A 20848-nucleotide genomic window follows, 5' to 3' on the forward strand; every position below is an offset into this window, starting at 1 on the left:
CACATTAAAACATACTGTTCTTTCTTCTATTTCTCCAAATATATTTTTCAAAACTTGGTTCAAATTGTCCATTCTTTGTTGCTATATGACAGCTTACTATTATATTATGTTTCAAGTAAGCAGACTTCTAATTAGCAACTCTAAAAAAGATATGATCAACTAAGAACAATTTTAAATGCAGGTGCACAATCAAGATATTGTTTGAATATTAGTAAAAATTGCAATTCCTGTTCTGGGAGTTTTATCTCTCTTTCTCTTCCAGTCAATCTTTATAATGTTCTCATCTGAGCCTCTGCATTCATGCAGTCTGAGTGGACATTCAGTTAATAGATACTGTCATGTGATGGCTTTAGGTCTGCCACTGCCTGTCATAGCACAAGGGGGTGGGCTTAATGGAGGAGTATACTCTGGGGAACCAATTAGGGAGCAGCTCTCAAAGGAAGGAGTGTCTAGGATGTTTCAAGGGAACTAGTTTCTGGATATTGTGAAGAGTTTAGGGTTAATTATCAGCTTTATAGGTCAATATTTTGACACTATTGTGATTTTATAGAATAGGAATTCCAGCATTTATTGATAGTCCAAAAATAATTCAATCCAGTTTACTTGCATAAGTCGTCACCTTAATTTATATAGTGCTTCATACAATACAGATAATTTCAAAGCAGCTTTACAGGGATATACAGGAAAATAATGATTTAATGATGCAAACACAGATCAATTCTGCTGTAAAGCAGCTCTAAAAAAAACAACTGTGTCATTGTTCAGTTCAGGTCAGTTCAGTGTTGATTCAATTCTAAATATAAAACAGCATACATAATTAAATTTCTAGAACACATGGAATCCAATGAACTTGCAATAGATTATCCAGTCGACACAACTGATTAATGAAATGCCAATGAATAAGTTAATGAATTGGAAATATTTACCTGACATGAATTTACATTGTACTTACAGTGCATGCACTACATTGTACTTAAACAAGAAAGTATTGAGTAATATAAGGCCGTTAATATAACTAGTTAATAAAATATAACAAGGTAGTTAATAAAAGGTAACTACTTAGGATTGTGTTGGCGATCCGGCGAAAGCGAAATCACAGGTGAAAGCTGATCCAGCGATCCACAGCGCGAAGTTGATGTATTTCCTCAGCGACCAGCACGGATCAGCTAGGATCAGCATAGGCATGACGAAGCGGATATCGTCCTCTTTTGGAAGGCCAAACAAAGTAGTTTCGCTTTCACAACGAATCACACAGTGGCTTCACGACATGGCGGTGGCGGCAGCAACAATACTACAGTGAGAATAAAAGTTACGCCTTCTTTCTTTGCATGAACATTTGAGCGGCGTTATGCAAATCTTCCCACATCGTGACATAGACATGTGGGGGCATGTTAGAACGAGCCATTTTAGGTAGACGTGGTTGACTTAACTTTTATAAAGAATATCTCTTTGGATTTGAGACTTTAGTCTTTGCAACTTTACAGATCTTCATTATGCACCAAGAGCTTGTAACACTCCAAAGAGAAAGGAAAAATTCAAATCGCATCATATGACCCCTTTAAAACTGCATTTGGATCCTCAATCTTCGTGTCCGATCGTGACACAGCTCTGCAATTTTTTTTTTCAAATTTTTTCACAGTAGTTAAAGACACCTAATATAAAGGGGGAACAATAAGATTATAAAATGCATTGATCGCTCTGGATCTTTGTCTGAATCCTCTGTAATCTTTGGGTTTTGTATGTTTAATGCAATTTCTATGACTTATCTCTGCAGTGAGCCATTCGTTTTATTTAAACTACACTTGGGGGCATAATTCTCCTTCCATAGCTGGGACATTTTCTACAAGATACTTGATCTCAAATTGCAGCAAGAAATTGGAATTCCACTCAATGGGGCTGTTAGGATGAACAGTTTTCTGAAGGTACAAAATTGCTGCAAGGTCTGAGGCAAATCACACAACACTGTCATCTGAGCATCTTTCATCCCCTCCCTCTTGTCTCTCAAATACACACACTCTCTTTCTCTCCACAGCTCTTGTGATGTAGATTTATGTCCCCTGTCACAGTATTAAAAGATGAAATTCCTCAATGTTACTCTGCTATCTATGCATGCCAGGGACCCATGCAGGTCAATAACCTCTGCATTTATTTAACGCATTGGCAGGTGTGACTTGCATTGCCACACATGCACAAGAAGCTCTACACAACCTTTACTGCAAAAAATGGTGTTCTTCAGACTTTTTGTCCAATTATCAATGTAAAATATCAAAAAATTCTTGTAATGATGAATTAACTAAAAAAAGTAGCACCATATTATAAGCAACATAGCATCATATGAAAAATATGCCTATACGTACAATTCATTGCAGTTTCCAGCTGAAATGAGCACTAGTGGCAACAACTTTTATTATTTTTTTCACAAATTATGATTACACTGGAAGACTGTCAATTAATTAAGATTTATTTTGCGTGGTTCCTTGCACAATATATCTTTTGACATCATACATTTACCATGTGCATGATAGTGCATGATGCATGAACTAATTTGACATTTCCATCTCAAAATCAGCTCCATATGTAATGGTTTTCTGGCATAGTAAACTTGCTCAGTTGCTCACCTGGTAAAGCACTTGCATTTTGGAGCAATCGGGTGAGAGTCCATTAAAACACAAGTCATGATAAAAGAGCTCAAAGACTCATAGAAGTGGCATGGTCGCTTCAGCAAATATACTTTTATCCAATATGTTAACACTGTCCAGTCAGGTTTAGGGTAAGACTTACGGCACTTTTCCACTGCATGGTACAGCATGGTACAGTTCACTTCTGGGGGGTTTTCCACTGGGTACAGTACCTGGTACCTGGTACTTTTTTTAGTACCACTTCGGTTGGGGTTCCAAGTGAACCGTACCGTTACCAAAACGTGACGTGTAAACTCTGCTGATCACGGCTTGGCCGCTGAGAATCGTCACTACCTGCGTCACTGAACTTGCGACACAAACACAAAAGAACCGCTAGATTTAAATCAGCACAGCCAGCGAAGGACCGAACGCAACTGTTTTGAACAAGCGCACCTTTTTTTTAACAACCAAAAAGTTTTGTTGTCTGTTGCGGAAGAACAGACGTTCCTCTCCTTGATAGCAGAGGAGCGGATCCAGCGAGAGCTTGATGGGGCGACGTGGAATGAAAACGTTTTTTTAGTCGTGGTAGTAGAGGCAGCGCAACTATAACAACATGTGAATAATCCCGCCCACTCTAAAGCGGTACTGAACTGCAGTGGAAATGCAAACCGTGCCGAGCCGAACCGTGCCGTGCCGTACTGAGCCGTGCCGAGCCGAGTTGTACCACGCAGTGGAAAAGCGCCATTAGTGTAGGTGGTACGTTATTTTCAAAAGTGATAGAGCATTACATTTTTAGTGCCAATTACCAGACATTTAATTTCTGAGCTGCATTGATATGTACAAAACCAACATAATAAAACTTTGCTATATTCATGTTTATCTGTTTATTTTGTTTATTTATCTGTTTATATCTGTTTATTTTGGATAAAACTGTTGACAATTTGAGCAACATTCATTAGAAACCTTCAAAAAGAAACTTAACATCCATTTTGAAGAAATGTTGCCACATGCACATTTTCAAGTCATTTTCAAGGCATTTTAAATGAAACGTGAACTTAATTCAAAATGTATTCTCTGAAAACAATTCTAAATCTCTCATACAGCTTTACTTCTCAAGTAAATTAATCTTGTTTTAAGAATGTTTAGACATTTTTACAACCATATCCAGCAAGAATGTTGAGCAAAATGTTTTTTTCAGTGTGATTAATGTATGAACAAGTACACATACGTTTTGAGGAAAAATGGCCCTATGTGATCCTCAAACCTTAAGTAAGTACTTGAGCCAAGAGGTCAAGCGGTGACATTCAGACGTGAACAGAACACAAAGTGTTTAAAGTGTGACTGCATTTTAAATACCACAAAACATTCTCAATGGCTGTTCATGCATGACAAGTCATAAACATGCAAACTGAACAGGTAGTGCGCCATGTTTGATTGTGTTAACAAAGTTTCCTCCCATGTAAAGCAGTGTATTAACTCTGTAATCTCACTGTGTCGCCACCATAAGCCACACAGGTTCATTGTGGGGTGTAATTAGCCTCTATTGATTTGAGGGCAGCATACAACGAGTGATGAAAACCAACTCTGACAACTCCAATTCCGTGCCTGTCGCTTAACGATTGCAGGCAATGACAAACCTAATGCGAGTAACCTCTGATTTGCTGTTGACATTGTGGCTGTGTTAAAGCTGTGATTTGGATTTGAGTCTTTTCATTCCCATGTCAAGTACGCATTAAGTTTGCACGTCATCCAAAACATCCACTGCCACTCGCATTTGGTTTGTCAAGTTTTCTACTTGCTATGTTTCCTAAGTCATGCCTCTCTTGGCACAGTGTTGATAAAGTTAAAGAAACTACTAAAGTACACCTTTGAAGTAACTCAGCTTTTTAGCTAGCTCCATGCATATGAATATTCAGTTAGAAACACATTGATGTAACACTCTTGATAGCTTTTTCCTGTCTTCACACAATCCATCATGCTTCCACTTTTAACAGCAGCAGCCTCTTTAACCCATAAAGATTTTATGTTCATATGCAGTCAGTTTGATTTAAAATGACAGTGGTTGGCAAGAGACATTCAATTATTAGGACAAGTGCTTCAATAAAGGCAATTAAGAGTAGGCGATATGCGGTTTAATATTATAATACACAAAAATTTAGAATTTTTCATAACAGATATGTGCATTTATAATTACATATACATGATAAGTCTGAATAATATATTATATTGAATATTGTACAGCCGTAAAACACACTCTTGCTTGTGTGATATTGCTTTAATATGCAGTACACACAATATTATGATGTGACTGCACATCTATTAATATAGCAAGTTGTGTCATTGCTTGTTATATCTTATATAATTCAAACTAATATATAATATAATAATGAGCTAATAGAAAAAAAATACTCTGTGTTAAAATCTCACACCAGAATATTTCAATTTGACTCATACGGTTCTTTTACAGTTAAAAATACACTTTATCTTCTCAATTTAATGGTTCATTTATTGAAAAGCAGTTGTCCTTTAATTCATCTACTAAATGTTTTTACTGTCATTGCTTAAAAACTAAACATATTTTTTTACAAGTGCCATGATCTAAACCCATATGCCATTTGCCCAATGAGCGACTGCAGAGGACTGTGCTTCACACAAAGACATTGACACAGCTGAAGTGGATGGGGTTCATAACAGTGCTCTTGGTCAGTTTCCCAATTATTACTCATAGCAGAGGTGCTCTTTTGAAGCTAACTGCTCGTATGAGAACTGTCCAATTCTGTCAACAGGACACATGGAGTTTCCGAGGTTACTCACTCTAGCTTTGCCAAAGTATTTTTTTTTTTTAATTGTGCAGAGAAATTTATTAGGTAATTGTGTTTCTATTTTAGTTTATGCACATTTCTTCTTATTGGATAAAGCAAAAATATATCCACCACAATTGAGCACATATCCCAGAAATCCCAGAATTTGCATATCAATGGCTTATTTTTAGCTGTTTGTAGGATGTAGGGTTACGATTATTATGACATAAATTTTAACATTAAGGCAAATTACACTCATCAGACTTTCATCACTCTTCAAAATTGTGGTATTCACTAAAATAAGGATATATCCCCAAGACATACAGCTATCATCACCATACAGTACCACAGTGTAGCGATGCTCCCACAGGGAGGTGCTTTGTAAGGGTTGGACCAGATTTATTACCTAGCAATTCTGGTTTTATCAGACAACAGAATCTTGAACAATCCAATAGAAAAGTATGTTTTCTAACATGGCTTAAGACAAACTCCAACTGGGATGTGGAATGTTTTTTCTTTCCACCCACCCAGATGTATGAGGTGTAGCAGTTGTTATCTTATAAACATTGTCATATTGCAAAACTTGACAGAAAGAAAACTCTGCTATAGTGTGTTATGACCTCTCCTATTAGAAATGGACCAGCTTTGGACTGACAGTTCTGGACAGATTCACACTTGTCCCAGATTTTCCCATATTTTTTATGAGTAAGGCTATTGCTCAACAAACCTCTAACTCTTTCAACTTCAGCCCATAACTCATCCCATCCCATTTGTGTCATTGTGTCTGTGGGATTTTTCTGCCCATCACCCAACATCAGTGCATGACCTCACTGATGCTCTTTTGTTTCTGAATGGGATCAAATCCCTGCAGCCATGTTCCAACATTTAGTGGAAAATCTTCCCGGATGCTCGGAAGGTAGAGGCTGTTGTGGCAGCAATGGGAGGACAAACCCTAAAATTAAATGTGTGACAAACAAAGGGTGTGGTGTTCAGGTATCCGCATACTTTTGGCCACAATTTCTGTCACTCCTGCATTGTAGCACATTGTTATTTTCTGCAGTAGATGCTCTAAACTTAGTTTAGCTCCTGCCCTAAGTAAATGCATCTAAACCAGCTTGTCAACCTCCTGATTCCAATTACTCTGGAATCTTTTGACATTACAAGAAACTTCCTGGGAGATGTTTTAAAGCAGGATGGAGCTGCATTCTGCATCAAGGTGGCCCTTCAGGAGCAGGATTGGACACCTATTATTCTCTAATCCAATGAAAAGTAACAATGGCACAGTTATTTGCTTCATGTTGGAACTAAATGGCATTTCATTTTAGGACTATTATTTATAGGACTTGTAGTGACTTTCAGGATGCTTACACAGTAAAGTTTATGCAGCAAATATTCTGCAAATTTGTTAATTGTGATTGTGCATCACAGGGATGTAGAGGAAAACTCAACCCAGGCTCATTCGAAATATGTGCCTCTTAATACATTTCTGCAACACCGTTATTACTTACCTTACGGCACGTTTCACGACAGTTTCAAAGTGAAATGTCCAGTGAGTGGCATTAAAACACGGGTTCAATACGTGACCCTAGCACGTTTTATTTTTAATGTTGATATAGGTACGTATTGCTGTGTTTTTATTGCAAAGCTTCGTATTGCGGCGGTTCGTAAATCAAATACTCGGGGAGTGTCGCTAAAAGTTAATGATCTATCGTGTTGGAAATATCCCCTATACCAAACCCAACCCTAAACCTACCCGATAGTGTTAACAAATGCAAAACTGATATAAAATGCATTTGTTGATGCAACCGTGCCACTTGAATTTCCTTATATGCAGGTTTGAGCTGTTTAGTGTACAGCTTAGTTTCAATTGATTCGTACAAGAGCTCTTCACCACTAAAGTGCAACTCAATACTGCGTGAGCTACCGAACAAACCTACCGAACATTAAAACCCGTACATATGAAGCTTGATATGTGATGCCAGCGTTCAAAAGTATCAGTTTTGAAATGTCGCAGCATGTTAAAATTGTTTTGAATATATAACATAATATTCCTCAAGTAATTGTGCGAAAATTAGGCTTTATTAATCTAAACTGTGGACCTGTAAATCATACTTTTTGTGTGAAAAGGAATAAAAGTAGTCTAGTGTTAATTTCAACTGGAAACTGCAGCGATTCGTATGTAGGTAAGTTTTTTCAGTTTTGCAGAAATATATTTTGAGGCACGTGTTTCGAATGAATGGGAAAACTGGTAGCACTTTAAATTACAGTCCTGTTCCACATGTACATATATAACTGTTATAGTACAATAACTGGGTAATAACTAGGTACTAACCCTGAACCTACCCCTAAACCTAATCCATGTTACCTTATTTTATCTAGTATTTTCTTAGGTAAGTACACTCTAAGTGCACATACTGTAAAATTATGTGCATCCAGAAAACCTCATGGTTTGCCAAAGTGCATCTGTTGACCAATGAGAATTTCAGACATAATGGCCAGTTTTCGTTTCAGATATCCAATTTCTCCTTGATTTTAATCTGACCTGGCTTTTTCTACACCCTTAAAATGCATCGTATGTAAAGGGGTCATATGATGCTTTTTTAAAGATCATTATTTTGTGTATTTGGTGTAACAGAATATGTTGACATGCTTTAATGTTCAAAAAACACATTATTTTTCAAATACTGTACATTATTGTAGGACCTCTATGCCCCGCCTCTCTCAAACGCTTCGTTTTCTACAAAGTCCCTCCTTCCGACAAGCGCTCTGCTCTGATTGGCCAGCTGACCCAGTGCATTGTGATTGGCCGAACACAGCAAGCACTTGTCGGGAATGTAATGCCCCTTACCATAATCGCGAGCTTCATCTTTCAAAATAAATGTAAAGACAGAGCCCGAAAGGGGAACAGAGTCGCGTGACAGACACAGTGATGAAGCTGGTATGTGTTTGCAGTACACAAGCCACGGTTAAGACAGCTGACTCCACTTTGATGTGACACGCTCTCTCTCTCTCTCACACGCACGCGCGCACACACACACACACACACACGATGCGCAAAACTCCGCATTTGAACAGTCAATAGCAAAAACTTAAACTAATAACAAAACAGTAGCTGATTCAGAAGTGCCAGATTGTCATAGCAAAGTCAGAATTACCTCCTCTCCTAGGTTCACGAAACGGTCGTCCATAAAATGCATTGCTGTTCTGTTGTAAGTAATCTTAAAGATTCCTAAATGCATCTACTTTTGGAAGGCCAAATAAAGTGCTTTTGCTTTCGCCTAGAAACACACTGCGTCTCCCTGACATGGCTGCTTCAACACTAACTGAGGTTACTGAAACTACGCCTTCTTTCTTTGCGTGCACATTTGGGCCGCATTATGCAAATATTTCCACATAGTGAGGTAGACATGTGGGGGCGTGTTAGAACGAGCCATTTTAGGGGGGCGTGGCAGAGTCTTAACTTTGATAAATAATATCTCTTTGGTTTTGAGACTTTAGTCTTTGCAACTTCAGGGATCTTATCTATGCACAATCAGCTTGTAACACTCCAAAGAGAAAGGAAAACTTGAAATCGCATCATATGACCCCTTTAAAATGCTCCATCAGAGCCTTCCCTATAGAGCATACCATTTGGGAAAGATGTGTTGTTACAGCAAAGTATGCATTCACACCTTGCTTGATCTTCTTTTCAAATAAAAGAGTTCATTATCAATTACTATATAATACTGTGAGATTTAGTAGATGTAGATGCAGCTTATTACTTAGTGTATTGCTATGTAATTACTATGCTATTACTACAACAGTATGGAAGGTCTTGGCAACAGAGCAAACATATCAACATCTTTGTAAACCACACATGATCAACTCTGAGATAAACTCTGCTGTATTAAAGTATCAAACATTTATTGATTTCAAATCTACTTTATTCACCTTACCATATTTTACAAACCAATTATAAATGTACAGTATCAGTCATAAATTACGGGTCTTAACTGATAAAGTCATGCTTTTGGGGTCATTTTTGGGAGACATCATGCCGTCTGTATTTTAGGCACTGCGCCTGCTTCATTTTAAAATCCTAACAAGCTCTTTCAATGCTAGAACGGAGCACTCTTCTAAGGGGATATCCCATGGCAACCAAACTGGCACAAGGATCAGTGCACACATATTCACACACTGACACACAACTAATACACACACACACAATGCGAGGACACTGCAATCGACTGTTGTTTAGTAGCCCCAGGGTCTCAGTGTGGTAAAGCGATAATCCTATCAAACAACAGGTCGAAGTTTATTATCTGCAGCTCAATATCAGCCACAGGAACACCAGGGCATAGAGGGCCCCTCCAGATACATAGAACGAGAGAGAGAAAACGGGAAACTTTTTGCCCTAGCTGGGACATTGGGTCAGTTTCATTTGGTTCTGTTGTTAATGAAGAATTTGAGTTCACCTTTAGTTGGTGGCATCTCGACTCACCTGACTACAGAATAAAGACGTCTCAGAGGTATGTATTTTACCCCCCTTCTCTAAATGTGTGGTATAGTTACCATAAAAAATAATGAGTTGGGAACTCTATTGTCTATTAATGCAAACCTTGTGCAATAAGTCTGTATTCAATTTCCTCTTAATCTAAAGGATGCAGAGGAAAAGTTGGAGATATTTTAAATACTCAGTGAGCCTGAAGCAAACTTGACTCACATTTAATTGCTTACTGTGATTTAATGAGACTGTTTCTAAATGTATAATGGCTGTTCGTTAAATGAAAACAATGAGGTATCTGATGGTGGTTTTGTTATGCATTGGCATGCAGGTTGTAGACTTTCAAAACCGTTAGTCACAAATAAAGTTGATTGATTCATCACATTAGTAGGACATGGATAAGAATTAGTGTCTCCATTAAGGCAATCTGATTATCGGCACATCTGTCTGGAAAGTTAATGATTCTCATGAACTGCACTTTGTCTGTAGAAAGCAGGTGGTTTAATTGGTTTTAAAGAGAAATTACCTGGGAGAGTAGAACAAGGGCACTTTACACAGATGCCATATAGGTAAAACACAAAAATACAAAAACAGTAGGTAGTTTTAGTGTATGGAGTACAAAGCATAGGTTGCCAGTATATGAAAACTATTAACCAATTACAATTATCTCATATTTTCACTCGTTAACTATAATAGTATGACAACTAATATGCTATAGCTGTTTTATAACTATGTTATAACACCTCATTTGTTATAACATACAAACTATAACATTACCACATATAGTTCTGATCGATCGTGTTTCGGTAGAAAAAACACAAATATTTAGCTTCTTTCAAAGCCCATCTGAAGTGTTGTGTTCATTTAAAAAACATTCAAAGTCATTAGCCCTGCATTCAACAGACGGATAATACAGTACTGGACAGAGGTGGATTATTGTCTGACTGTGGTGTGACGTTGTTCCTGTGATGGGGAAGACTGGCCAGAGCACGGTGGACCTCAACTCACCCTCAGATGTGAAGCAGGCGGTCCCATTTGAGGACCTGGATCACAACAGTGTTCCTGCAGAAGAGGAGAAGGAGAATACAGTACCAGATAGAGGATCTTGGAAGGGAAAATTTGACTTTCTACTGTCCTGTGTTGGATACGCCATTGGGCTGGGAAATGTGTGGAGGTTCCCATATCTGTGCGGAAAGAATGGTGGAGGTGAGAGAAGACAGAAACGCTGTTACTTATAGGCTGTTGAGAAGATGCCTGGTTGGATCAATATTCTTACCATGTTTTTGCCATGAAGGACATGCTCCTGACAACATTCCTGTCAATCAATCAGATTTTAGGAGTAGGTTTAACGCTGTGGTTGGGGTTTGAACAACATTTTTGTCACTTAATCAGTCATTTGCCTTTAATTATAAGTACAGTTAATGGTAAGTTTAGATGTTGGATAGGATTAGGACTAAGTTTGACAAGAATATTGTTCCAGGTCCAAGAAAAGATGTTGACAGAGGAACATGCCCTCCTTGGTAAAATAAAGCTTGCGAGTGGCAAGAGCTCAATAGAATTTACATTGTAGAATATCCACCAAGTCTTCCCTGCTGACAGACCAGGGGTGAATTTCCCAAAAGTATCATGAACAAACTATGGTTCTGCCATACTTCTGAAAATTTTTTGGACAAAGTTCTGTCATTAGCAATTAGCTCAATGAATGAGTGTTTTCCCAAAATCATAGTTTCAGCTAATATTGCACATTCAACCATTAGTCCTGCTCCCGCAAGGTTATATTCCACACCCACCTGCTCCCACTATATATTTCATTATATATTCATATTCATTTCTTTGTTCACCCGCTGTCCGCTTAGAATAATTTTCTACCCGACCTGACCGTTCCCGCTAAATTTAGATCTGGTTTCCAGAATCTCACATTAAAATTTTCTCTACTGAAAGAAAGAGAGATAGGCTGACAAATAAAAGTGTATTCTGCACAAAATTGTATGTTATTTTATTCGTCTTGTCAAGAGTCTTGAATTTATTGACTTTGACTTGAATTTATATGAATTATCTTAAGACACAAAATGAGTTTAATATTTTATACAACACAGTAGAAAAAAAAGTGTCAGAGAAAATAAAAATGTACAAAAATGGTATTTCTTATTTTTATTCGTCTTGTCAGGATACAATTCGTTTAACATTGACAACACAATAGGAAAAATGTGTCGCAGAGAGAGAAAAAAATAAATAAATGTAGGTTGTACAAAAATAGCCTATTAGCTATTTTTTATTTGTCTTGTCAAAATACTAAATTCGTTTGACATTTTTCTGTTAACACAGTAGGAAAAGTGTCACAGAGAACAATAAATAAATAGCCTACGACATCTTTCATTTAAAATGATAGGCTAAGCAAAATATAAACAAAACCGAGTTGAACGTCCTTCAAGGACAGGGCATCCACACTTTGCTCTATCCTTATTCTGCTTTGTCACTCATCGACAACCTGCCTGTTCTGTCTGAGGGCTGTATATTTACCACCGGTACAGCCTGCTCTGAGCATCGTTATGCACATATTGTGCACAGACCACGCTAATAAAATGCATGACGTTTAAAGCATGCGTGCAGCGCGTGCATAACAGTCCTGAGCGCAAGCTGTACCGGTGGTCAATAAGAATAAAGCGCAGATATGCTGTTCTAAATGGACGTCGGGAACGGGATATTGTTAGACCGCCCGCTCCCGTTCAAATTACACCAGAGATACCGACCTCTACCGCGTTTTATTCGGGAATTTAATCCCGCTGTGCAAAAAATCTGGTCGGGTCCCGCGGGAATGCAGACCTCTAAAACAAGGCTTTCATCCACTGACTGCCAGTTATTTTTACAAGGATTGCATTAAGTAGAAATTTACTAAGACACTAATATTAAAAGGCCAAATTCAGTATACACCTTATTGATGATGCATACTTTGTACAGGCAAGCAGATGAACCCAGAATATAAACACAATGTGCACATTCACATTCATTTTTTTCCCCCATAGAAAACCATTATGAGGAAAACACTTAACAATCTAGCGCATTGCATTCATTGCATTCCAGGCTCATCTACTTCCCTGTTTAAAGTATGCATCATCAATAAGATGTAAACTGAATTTGATCTTTTAATATAACTGTTTTAATACATTAAGGCAGAATACGTTTTTTTCACATTAAACGTTTTAGAATGTACCACTGTTTTTAGTGATTGAAATATTGCGGCGGGTGCTTTATATGGATTGCAAATGGCCAAAACTTGCATTTTGTTCACATATCTTTGTTTTATTCTTTTGAGAGGTGATCTAAATATTTGTGGATTGGAAACAAATGGAAAATTGACATGCTTGTGCTGCAGTTCTATGGATGTTTTGCCCTCCAGGACTTCGAACTAGTCACATGACTGAAAACTATGAATAGAAGAGATTGTATTAAAGTTCACTTCAGTCTTAATGCAGATGTTTTGCAAGACTGCATATAAGTCTGAAACCTAAAAACCTTAACAAGTACATTTTGTATTACATTATTTTTAGGAGCATTTCTCATACCATATTTCACTACTCTGGTGTTTGCTGGAATACCACTGTTTCTGCTGGAGACGGCATTAGGACAGTACACATCAGTGGGGGGGCTGGGAGTATGGAAATTAATACCCATGATGAAAGGTGAGAATTATTCACATTATACACATTAGCTATTTGGAGTACTATTGCCTCACAGTAAGTTTTGCGCTGCCATCAAATGGAATTTCAACATGTTTTTGCCTGGCTGGGTTATACATATTAACAAATAGTCAAAGCCAGTGTCATGAGTTTGAGGCAGAACTATCTGTTTGTTCAACCAATGACAGATGGGGTTTGTGTTTACATTTTGTATTACTATTTTTGCAGTTCTGCTTGGTGACTCCAACAGCACAGAAATGACACACTTAATCTTTAAACAAAGCTACATATAATTCAGTCATTAAATCTCTTGGAATAGCATTTTAACAGCTATGACAATGGTAACGCATTTTGTCTTTACAGACTAGATCTGCTTTGCTGCTGTAAAGCAAATACAGACTTGCCACTGCCAAAGCCACAAATATACACATGAATAGGCATACATAAATCCTGTAGCATCTAGACATGTGGAGCTGGGGGAGGTGAAGTGTCTCAGAGGGACTCTAATAATGCACTGCAAGATGAGCTTACAAGTAAGCTCACTGGTTGCAGAATCAGAAAAAGCCAATCAGCTTAGTAAATTATGTGATTGCTAGTAGATGCATGTAAAGAACCTGCACCATCTAGAGTGCAGATCTTTTTAGAACCCTCCCCATAAGTTTACCTTGCACATATACTTCAGAAATATGCCCATTTTCTCATTTTCTTCCCAAATGAGACCTTTGCAAAAAGCTAACAGTATTTTTTCTAAAATTATTTTGTTTTGTTTTTATGCAACCATTGTTTTTTAAATAAAAAAATGGTAGCTGCTATTGTAGGTTGTGTCTATGTGTCTAGATAGTTCTCTTAAAATGATGGAAGAATTTCACAAGAGTATGGCAGAATGAGGGTTCCCATCTACAATCTACGTGTTTTGGCACAAAACATATTTTTTGGATTAGTTGTGCTGTATCATTTGAGGTTTAACTCTTAAACTCCTCTTGTGTCAGGTGTGGGGCTGGCTGCTGTAGTTTTGTCCTTCTGGCTCAACATCTATTACATCATCATCATCGCCTGGGCTCTCTACTACCTCTTCAACTCTTTCAAAGCAGTGAGTGTCAATTAAAAAGTGCAAATACACAAATATCTATTCCTTTTTGTCTTTCCTATCTTTCAAAACTGTTCAACCATTCAGCATGTTTTATTCACTACTCCGTTTAAACATTACTCATTAGTATAAAAAATGAAGTATAAGTTATTTGAATTGTAAAATAATTAAAAAAGTCAAATTATTTAATTAGTGATTCATATTGTCAATATGATTTTGTGAGGCATTTACAGAATGGCTGTATTTTGTATTAAACTACAATACTCAACCTAATGTTACATTAACACAGAATGTGTTGCCATTTTTGTTCTCTTGATAATTTGATTAAAACTTACAAATCTATTTCAACTATTTTTTTTTATTTCATTCATTGGTCAAATAGGTTATATGGGTTTTTTTCCCCACACCATCCATGTCTTTATCTGCCCCAGTGAATTCAGCTACAATTGTCTTAGATTTTCAAAGAATTTCTCAGTCTTCTCAGAATTGCTGCTTCTTTCAAGCTCTCTCTTCCTCCCTGTTTCTCTGTATCTCTCTCCGCCTCCTTGAAAGCTCTCTGTGACTCTGTCTTTGCTCTAGAGAGTGTTTTAAAGGCTCCACAGAAATAATAACTGCAGTTTCTGCCATGGGAATAAGAAGTCATCTCTAAAGCAGTGCAGAGGGAATTGGAAACAAAACCTGCCTTTGTTTTATGAATGCATTGTGCTATTATTTTTTAATGCTTTTCATTCGCCATTCATTGCTTTACCCATTTTGCTTTATCCTTTAAATTTATTCTTCACATGGTGGTGTTTGCCAAGCAAGTATCACTATATGACTGCTCATACTTGGAGATACCTAAACAAACCTCTAATACAAATACTTTTTTCTGCTGTTCTATTCAGAACACATTAGAATCCACCTAGCAATCTACACCTAAGTGGCCCACCTAACCACAATAGCATGTGGCGCTAATAACTACTCAGAACATGCTGAAACTGCATAGCAATGCCCAGTAACTACCCTAAACCCTGCACAGTAAACCTAAACAGCTGCATAGTAACCAACTAAAAACCATCTAGTGACTATTAGTGACCTAACAGACCTCTGTATAGCATCACAAAGTAAACCGAAAATTACTTATTTGATTAAGTAAATCAAAAGGTAAATCATTACCTTATAATTATTCAGTAAAATAGGTACAAAAGCTGTCACTATTTGCTGTGACAGTGACAGTTTCTTCTTTTTTTTCTTCTTTTTTTTAGAGAGAGAGTGTAGCAACTACATACTGTTGTAATGGCATGGTAACCACTAGCATTGTGAGTTGTGCACAAGCAGACACCACTAATTTTCTTCAGAAAATGTAAAATGCCATTTTCCCCCTTCAGTTTACACTCATGGAAAAAGTAGCACACATTGGTACGCTATTAAAAAGAGTACTTATTACGGAAATAATATTTTAAAAATCTAAAAGCATGTACTATAATTGTAAACTGAATGTTATGTTTTTGGACTGAACTTAAGAGTGCTTTTTTGACCGACTTAATTAGGATTTAGGAGTGTAATTTCATAATTACTTCTATTGTCTTTCTACTGTCAAATTGACTAAACTTGTATGCCATGTTTTTAAATGTATTTGTAATTGCGCAATTATTAAGTCACATTTTAGTACATTTAAAAAGTATTAGCTTTTAATGTAATATTAACTAGAATTAACTACAGTTAACTGTCACAATGTTGCCTACGGTGAGGAGCAAGGAGAATGCAGGAGAGTTACTATAACAGTCTTTATTCATCCAAAGGGAACAAGGAACAGACACGTAGGAACAGGGATCGACGTTTAAGACAGCACGCTAGACATGGAAACACACAGGGCTCATGGAAACTAATGAGGGCACACCTGGAACAAATTATATTAATAAGGACAGGAATGGGAAGGACTAAATAAGGGCATAGGAGGAACACGGGGGAAAACCAGGACATGGAGCACATGGGGAACAAAACACAAGAGACAGAAACAGAGTATGACATTACACCCCCCTCCCGGAAGGCGTCCACGCGCCTCATAATAACCAACTTTGCTCTGGAGGCCTCTCAGGACAGGCTTCCACTGGATGGCAGGGCTCCAGAGCGGCACCCGTTTTGGGCGCCATGGCAGAGCAGGCAGACTGGGAAGCCATGGCGGAAAAATCCTTGGGGAGAATGTCAGTTTCAGAGGCCCTCCGTAGGCCTAACTCGGGAACTGGGCCCTCCCTGGGCTTGACCTGGGGACTGGAGCCCTCCTTGGGCTGGACGTGGGAACTGGAGCACTCCTTGGCCTGGACATGGGGACTGGAGCCCTCCTTGGGCTGAACATGGGGACTGGAGCCCTTTCTGTGCTAGAATCGGGGACTGGAATCCTCTCTGGGCTAAAATCGGGGACTGGAGCCCTCTCTGGGCTAGACTCGGGGATAAGAGCCCTCTCTGGGCTAAACTCGGGGACTGGAACCTCTCTGGGCTAAACTCGGGGACTGGAGCCCTCTCTGGGCTAAACTCGGGGACTGGAGCCGACACTGGAGCGAGCTCTGGGGCTAGGATGAGGGCAGAGAACAGTCTTTTTCTCCTCAGCCTCATCCTTTGGTTAAGGGAGAACGGCGCAACCGGCAGGCTTGACTGAGGAACGGCCGGCGGGCTTGGGCGCGGCCTGCGGGGTTGTCTGCTGAGCAGCCGGCGGGCGAGATCTCTATGGGCTAGCGCAATGAAACATGCATAATCTCCATAATCGCGGGGGGAAAACACGGAAAACAAAAACACTTTCAAAACCGGAAACAAAAATGGGGAGAAGGGGCACCGTTTACTTATTGTAGGTGTTGTCTTCTGTCACGATGTTGCCTACGGTGAGTAGTGAGGAACGAGGAGAACGCAGGAGAGTTACTATTACTGTCTTTATTCATCCAAAGAATCAACGTTTAAGACAGCACGCTAGACATGGAAACACACAGGGCTTAAATCATGGAAACTAATGAGGGAACACCTGTAACAAATTATATTAATAAGGACAGGAACGGGAAGGACCAAATAAGGGCATAGGAGGAACATGGGGGAAAACCAGGACATGGAGCACGTGGGGAACAAAACACAAGAGTCTGACATAACACTACAGTTAAAATTCTAATCAATTACTGATTGTATTTTTAAAGCATGACAAAAACATAATTAAAACATAATTTAAAATGTACTTTAATGTGAAGCATTTGACATTACAGAGTGCAATTATAAATTAAGTATGAGTATGTTAAGAAGCATCGTCATAAATGTGTTATTAAAGCCTCGTTAAGAACACTTAAAAGAATAGTTTACCCAAAAATTCTGTCATCATTTACTCACGCTGAAGTTGTTCCAAACCTGAATGAATGTCTTTCTTCTGCTGAACACAAAAGAAGATATTTTAAAGGATGTGTGTAACCCAGGGGTTGGCAAGTTCGGTCCTAGAGAGCTGCTGTCCTGCAGAGTTTAGCTCCAACCCTGGAAAAAGCCTATAGCCTTAGTAATCCTGAAGACATTGATTAGCTTGATCAGGTGTGTTTGATTAGGGTTGAAGCTAAACTCTGCAGCACAGTGGCTCTCTAGGAACGAACTTGCCTACCCATGGGCTGCGTCCAAAAGCTCTAAAATGCTGCCTTCGGAGGACGCATTCCAAGGCATTAAGTCACGTCCGAATCCAAAGTTAGCTTCACTTCCTGTCTCATGAAATACCGTCATCTGATCAATTTTTGAAGGCAGCATATCAAAGGCATCCTTCGCTGCATGCCTTTGATATCCCGCAATCCTGTGCATTCCATTCCATGATGGTTGAGCTAAAAAATAAAGAAGGCATTTGAAAGTTGCGTTTGGTGGTTCGTTTGTGAGTAAATGTATATTTCTGACTAACTTTTTGCACTTTTGATGTTAGTTCTAGCAAGAAATTCAATTCAAGTTTATTTGTACTGCGCTTTTAACAATACAAATTGTTGCAAAGCAGCTTTACAGAAAATTAAGTTTCTACAATATTTAGTAATAACTTATCAGTGGTGAATGTCAGTTAATGTACATATGGCAGAAATGTACGGAAAAATAAATTCAAGACATAATCAAACAGATGATGAACACTATTAACAGCATTATTATATGATGCAGTCAAACTTGTAGCATATAAATCAGTATTATAGTAATTACATATTCATTTAGTTAGCACCAAAACTATTTCGTTGTACATCATTAAACCGTTACACTGCCTCAGAAGCCTGTCCGAAATCAATTTCATGAGGTGACTTTGTGCAGAAATGCTGCCTGCAAAGTTATTGCCTGATAGGGCAGGGAGGCTGCAAGTCAGCTAGGCTTTCGGACACAGCCCTGGTGTAACCAAACAGTTGATCGTCCTCATTGACTTCCATAGTATTTTTTTCAGTGAGGACCATCAACTGTTTGGCTTTATTTAATTAATATTGTAATATCGGCAAGTACAGTGTTTTTTTTTTTGGTCACACTTTATTTTAAGGTCCAATCCTCGCTATTAACAAACCATTAACTATGACTTTTGCCTCAATAAACTCCTAATTTGCATTAATAATTAGTAAGGTAGTTGTTAAATTTAGGTATTGGGCAGGATTAGGGCTGTAGAATATGGTCATGCAGAATATGTGCTTTATAAGTACTAATAAACAGACAATATGTTAATAATAGGCATGCTAATAAGCAACTAGTTAATAGTGAGAATTGGTCCCTATACTAAAGTGTTACTACCCACAAGGGTTTTCTAAAACTTCACACACACACTCTCTCTCTCTCTCTAATAACTTATCAGTGGTGAATGTCAGTTAATGTACATATGGCAGAAATGTACGGAAAAATAAATTCAAGACATAATCAAACAGATGATGAACACTATTAACAGCATTATTATATGATGCAGTCAAACTTGTAGCATATAAATCAGTATTATAGTAATTACATATTCATTTAGTTAGCACCAAAACTATTTCGTTGTACATCATTAAACCGTTACACTGCCTCAGAAGCCTGTCCGAAATCAATTTCATGAGGTGACTTTGTGCAGAAATGCTGCCTGCAAAGTTATTGCCTGATAGGGCAGGGAGGCTGCAAGTCAGCTAGGCTTTCGGACACAGCCCTGGTGTAACCAAACAGTTGATCGTCCTCATTGACTTCCATAGTATTTTTTTCAGTGAGGACCATCAACTGTTTGGCTTTATTTAATTAATATTGTAATATCGGCAAGTACAGTGTTTTTTTTTTGGTCACACTTTATTTTAAGGTCCAATCCTCGCTATTAACAAACCATTAACTATGACTTTTGCCTCAATAAACTCCTAATTTGCATTAATAATTAGTAAGGTAGTTGTTAAATTTAGGTATTGGGCAGGATTAGGGCTGTAGAATATGGTCATGCAGAATATGTGCTTTATAAGTACTAATAAACAGACAATATGTTAATAATAGGCATGCTAATAAGCAACTAGTTAATAGTGAGAATTGGTCCCTATACTAAAGTGTTACTACCCACAAGGGTTTTCTCTTCACACACACACACACTCTCTCTCTCTCTCTCTCTCTCTCTCTCTCTCTCTCTCTCTCTCCTTCTCTCTCTTTAGGAGTTACCATGGCAAACTTGTGATAACCCTTGGAACACTGATCGCTGCTTTTCCAACTACAGTCTGATGGACACCACCAACCTGACCAGTGCCGTCACTGAGTTCTGGGAGTGAGTCAATACAATAGTGATATTAATATTTTTGTCAAATATTTAATGAAGTTGTAAGTTAAAATCCAGTTGCACTGATCGAGTAGTTATTTTCCTGTCTGAGCTGGTTAAAGCACTTTTTTTTCTGATTCCATTGAGAATATTTTTTGTTTTGTTTTGTTATCATGTACTTTACCAAAACACTTTCATCCATGGAAACACAAAATAATATATTTAGAAAAATGTTCACACTGCTCTTTCTACATTATGAATAACGTCTCGGTTACGTATGTAACCCTCGTTCCCTGAAGGAGGGAACGGAGACGTCACGTCGGAGGACCGACGAATTGGGATCTCGCTTAGAGGGACCAATCTACTTCGAGTGTAAACTAAACGAGCCAATGCACATTGGCATGCGATTATTGCATCCAGCTGCTGCTGATCACAGCGTGAGTATAAGTAGGCAGCAGGTGCAGCGCATATTCAG

General features: G+C 38.2%; 1 protein-coding gene across 1 annotated transcript in view; it reads left to right on the forward strand.

The window, feature by feature from the left end:
- Positions 1-9782: 9782 nt before the first annotated feature.
- The window catches only part of LOC107584717 (sodium- and chloride-dependent GABA transporter 1-like), a 33497-nt gene continuing 22431 nt past the window's right edge, over positions 9783-20848 (forward strand). Inside the window, exons 1-5 of the mRNA XM_016271433.1 lie at positions 9783-9927; positions 10806-11108; positions 13451-13582; positions 14569-14669; positions 20273-20382. Of these exons, the coding sequence (XP_016126919.1) occupies positions 10871-11108; positions 13451-13582; positions 14569-14669; positions 20273-20382 (581 nt within the window). The 5' untranslated portion in view covers positions 9783-9927; positions 10806-10870. The remainder of the gene's footprint in view (positions 9928-10805; positions 11109-13450; positions 13583-14568; positions 14670-20272; positions 20383-20848) is intronic.

This window comes from Sinocyclocheilus grahami, unplaced genomic scaffold (assembly GCF_001515645.1).
Source record: "Sinocyclocheilus grahami isolate Dianchi unplaced genomic scaffold, SAMN03320097.WGS_v1.1 scaffold62.1, whole genome shotgun sequence".
In the NCBI taxonomy this organism is placed as follows: domain Eukaryota; kingdom Metazoa; phylum Chordata; class Actinopteri; order Cypriniformes; family Cyprinidae; genus Sinocyclocheilus; species Sinocyclocheilus grahami.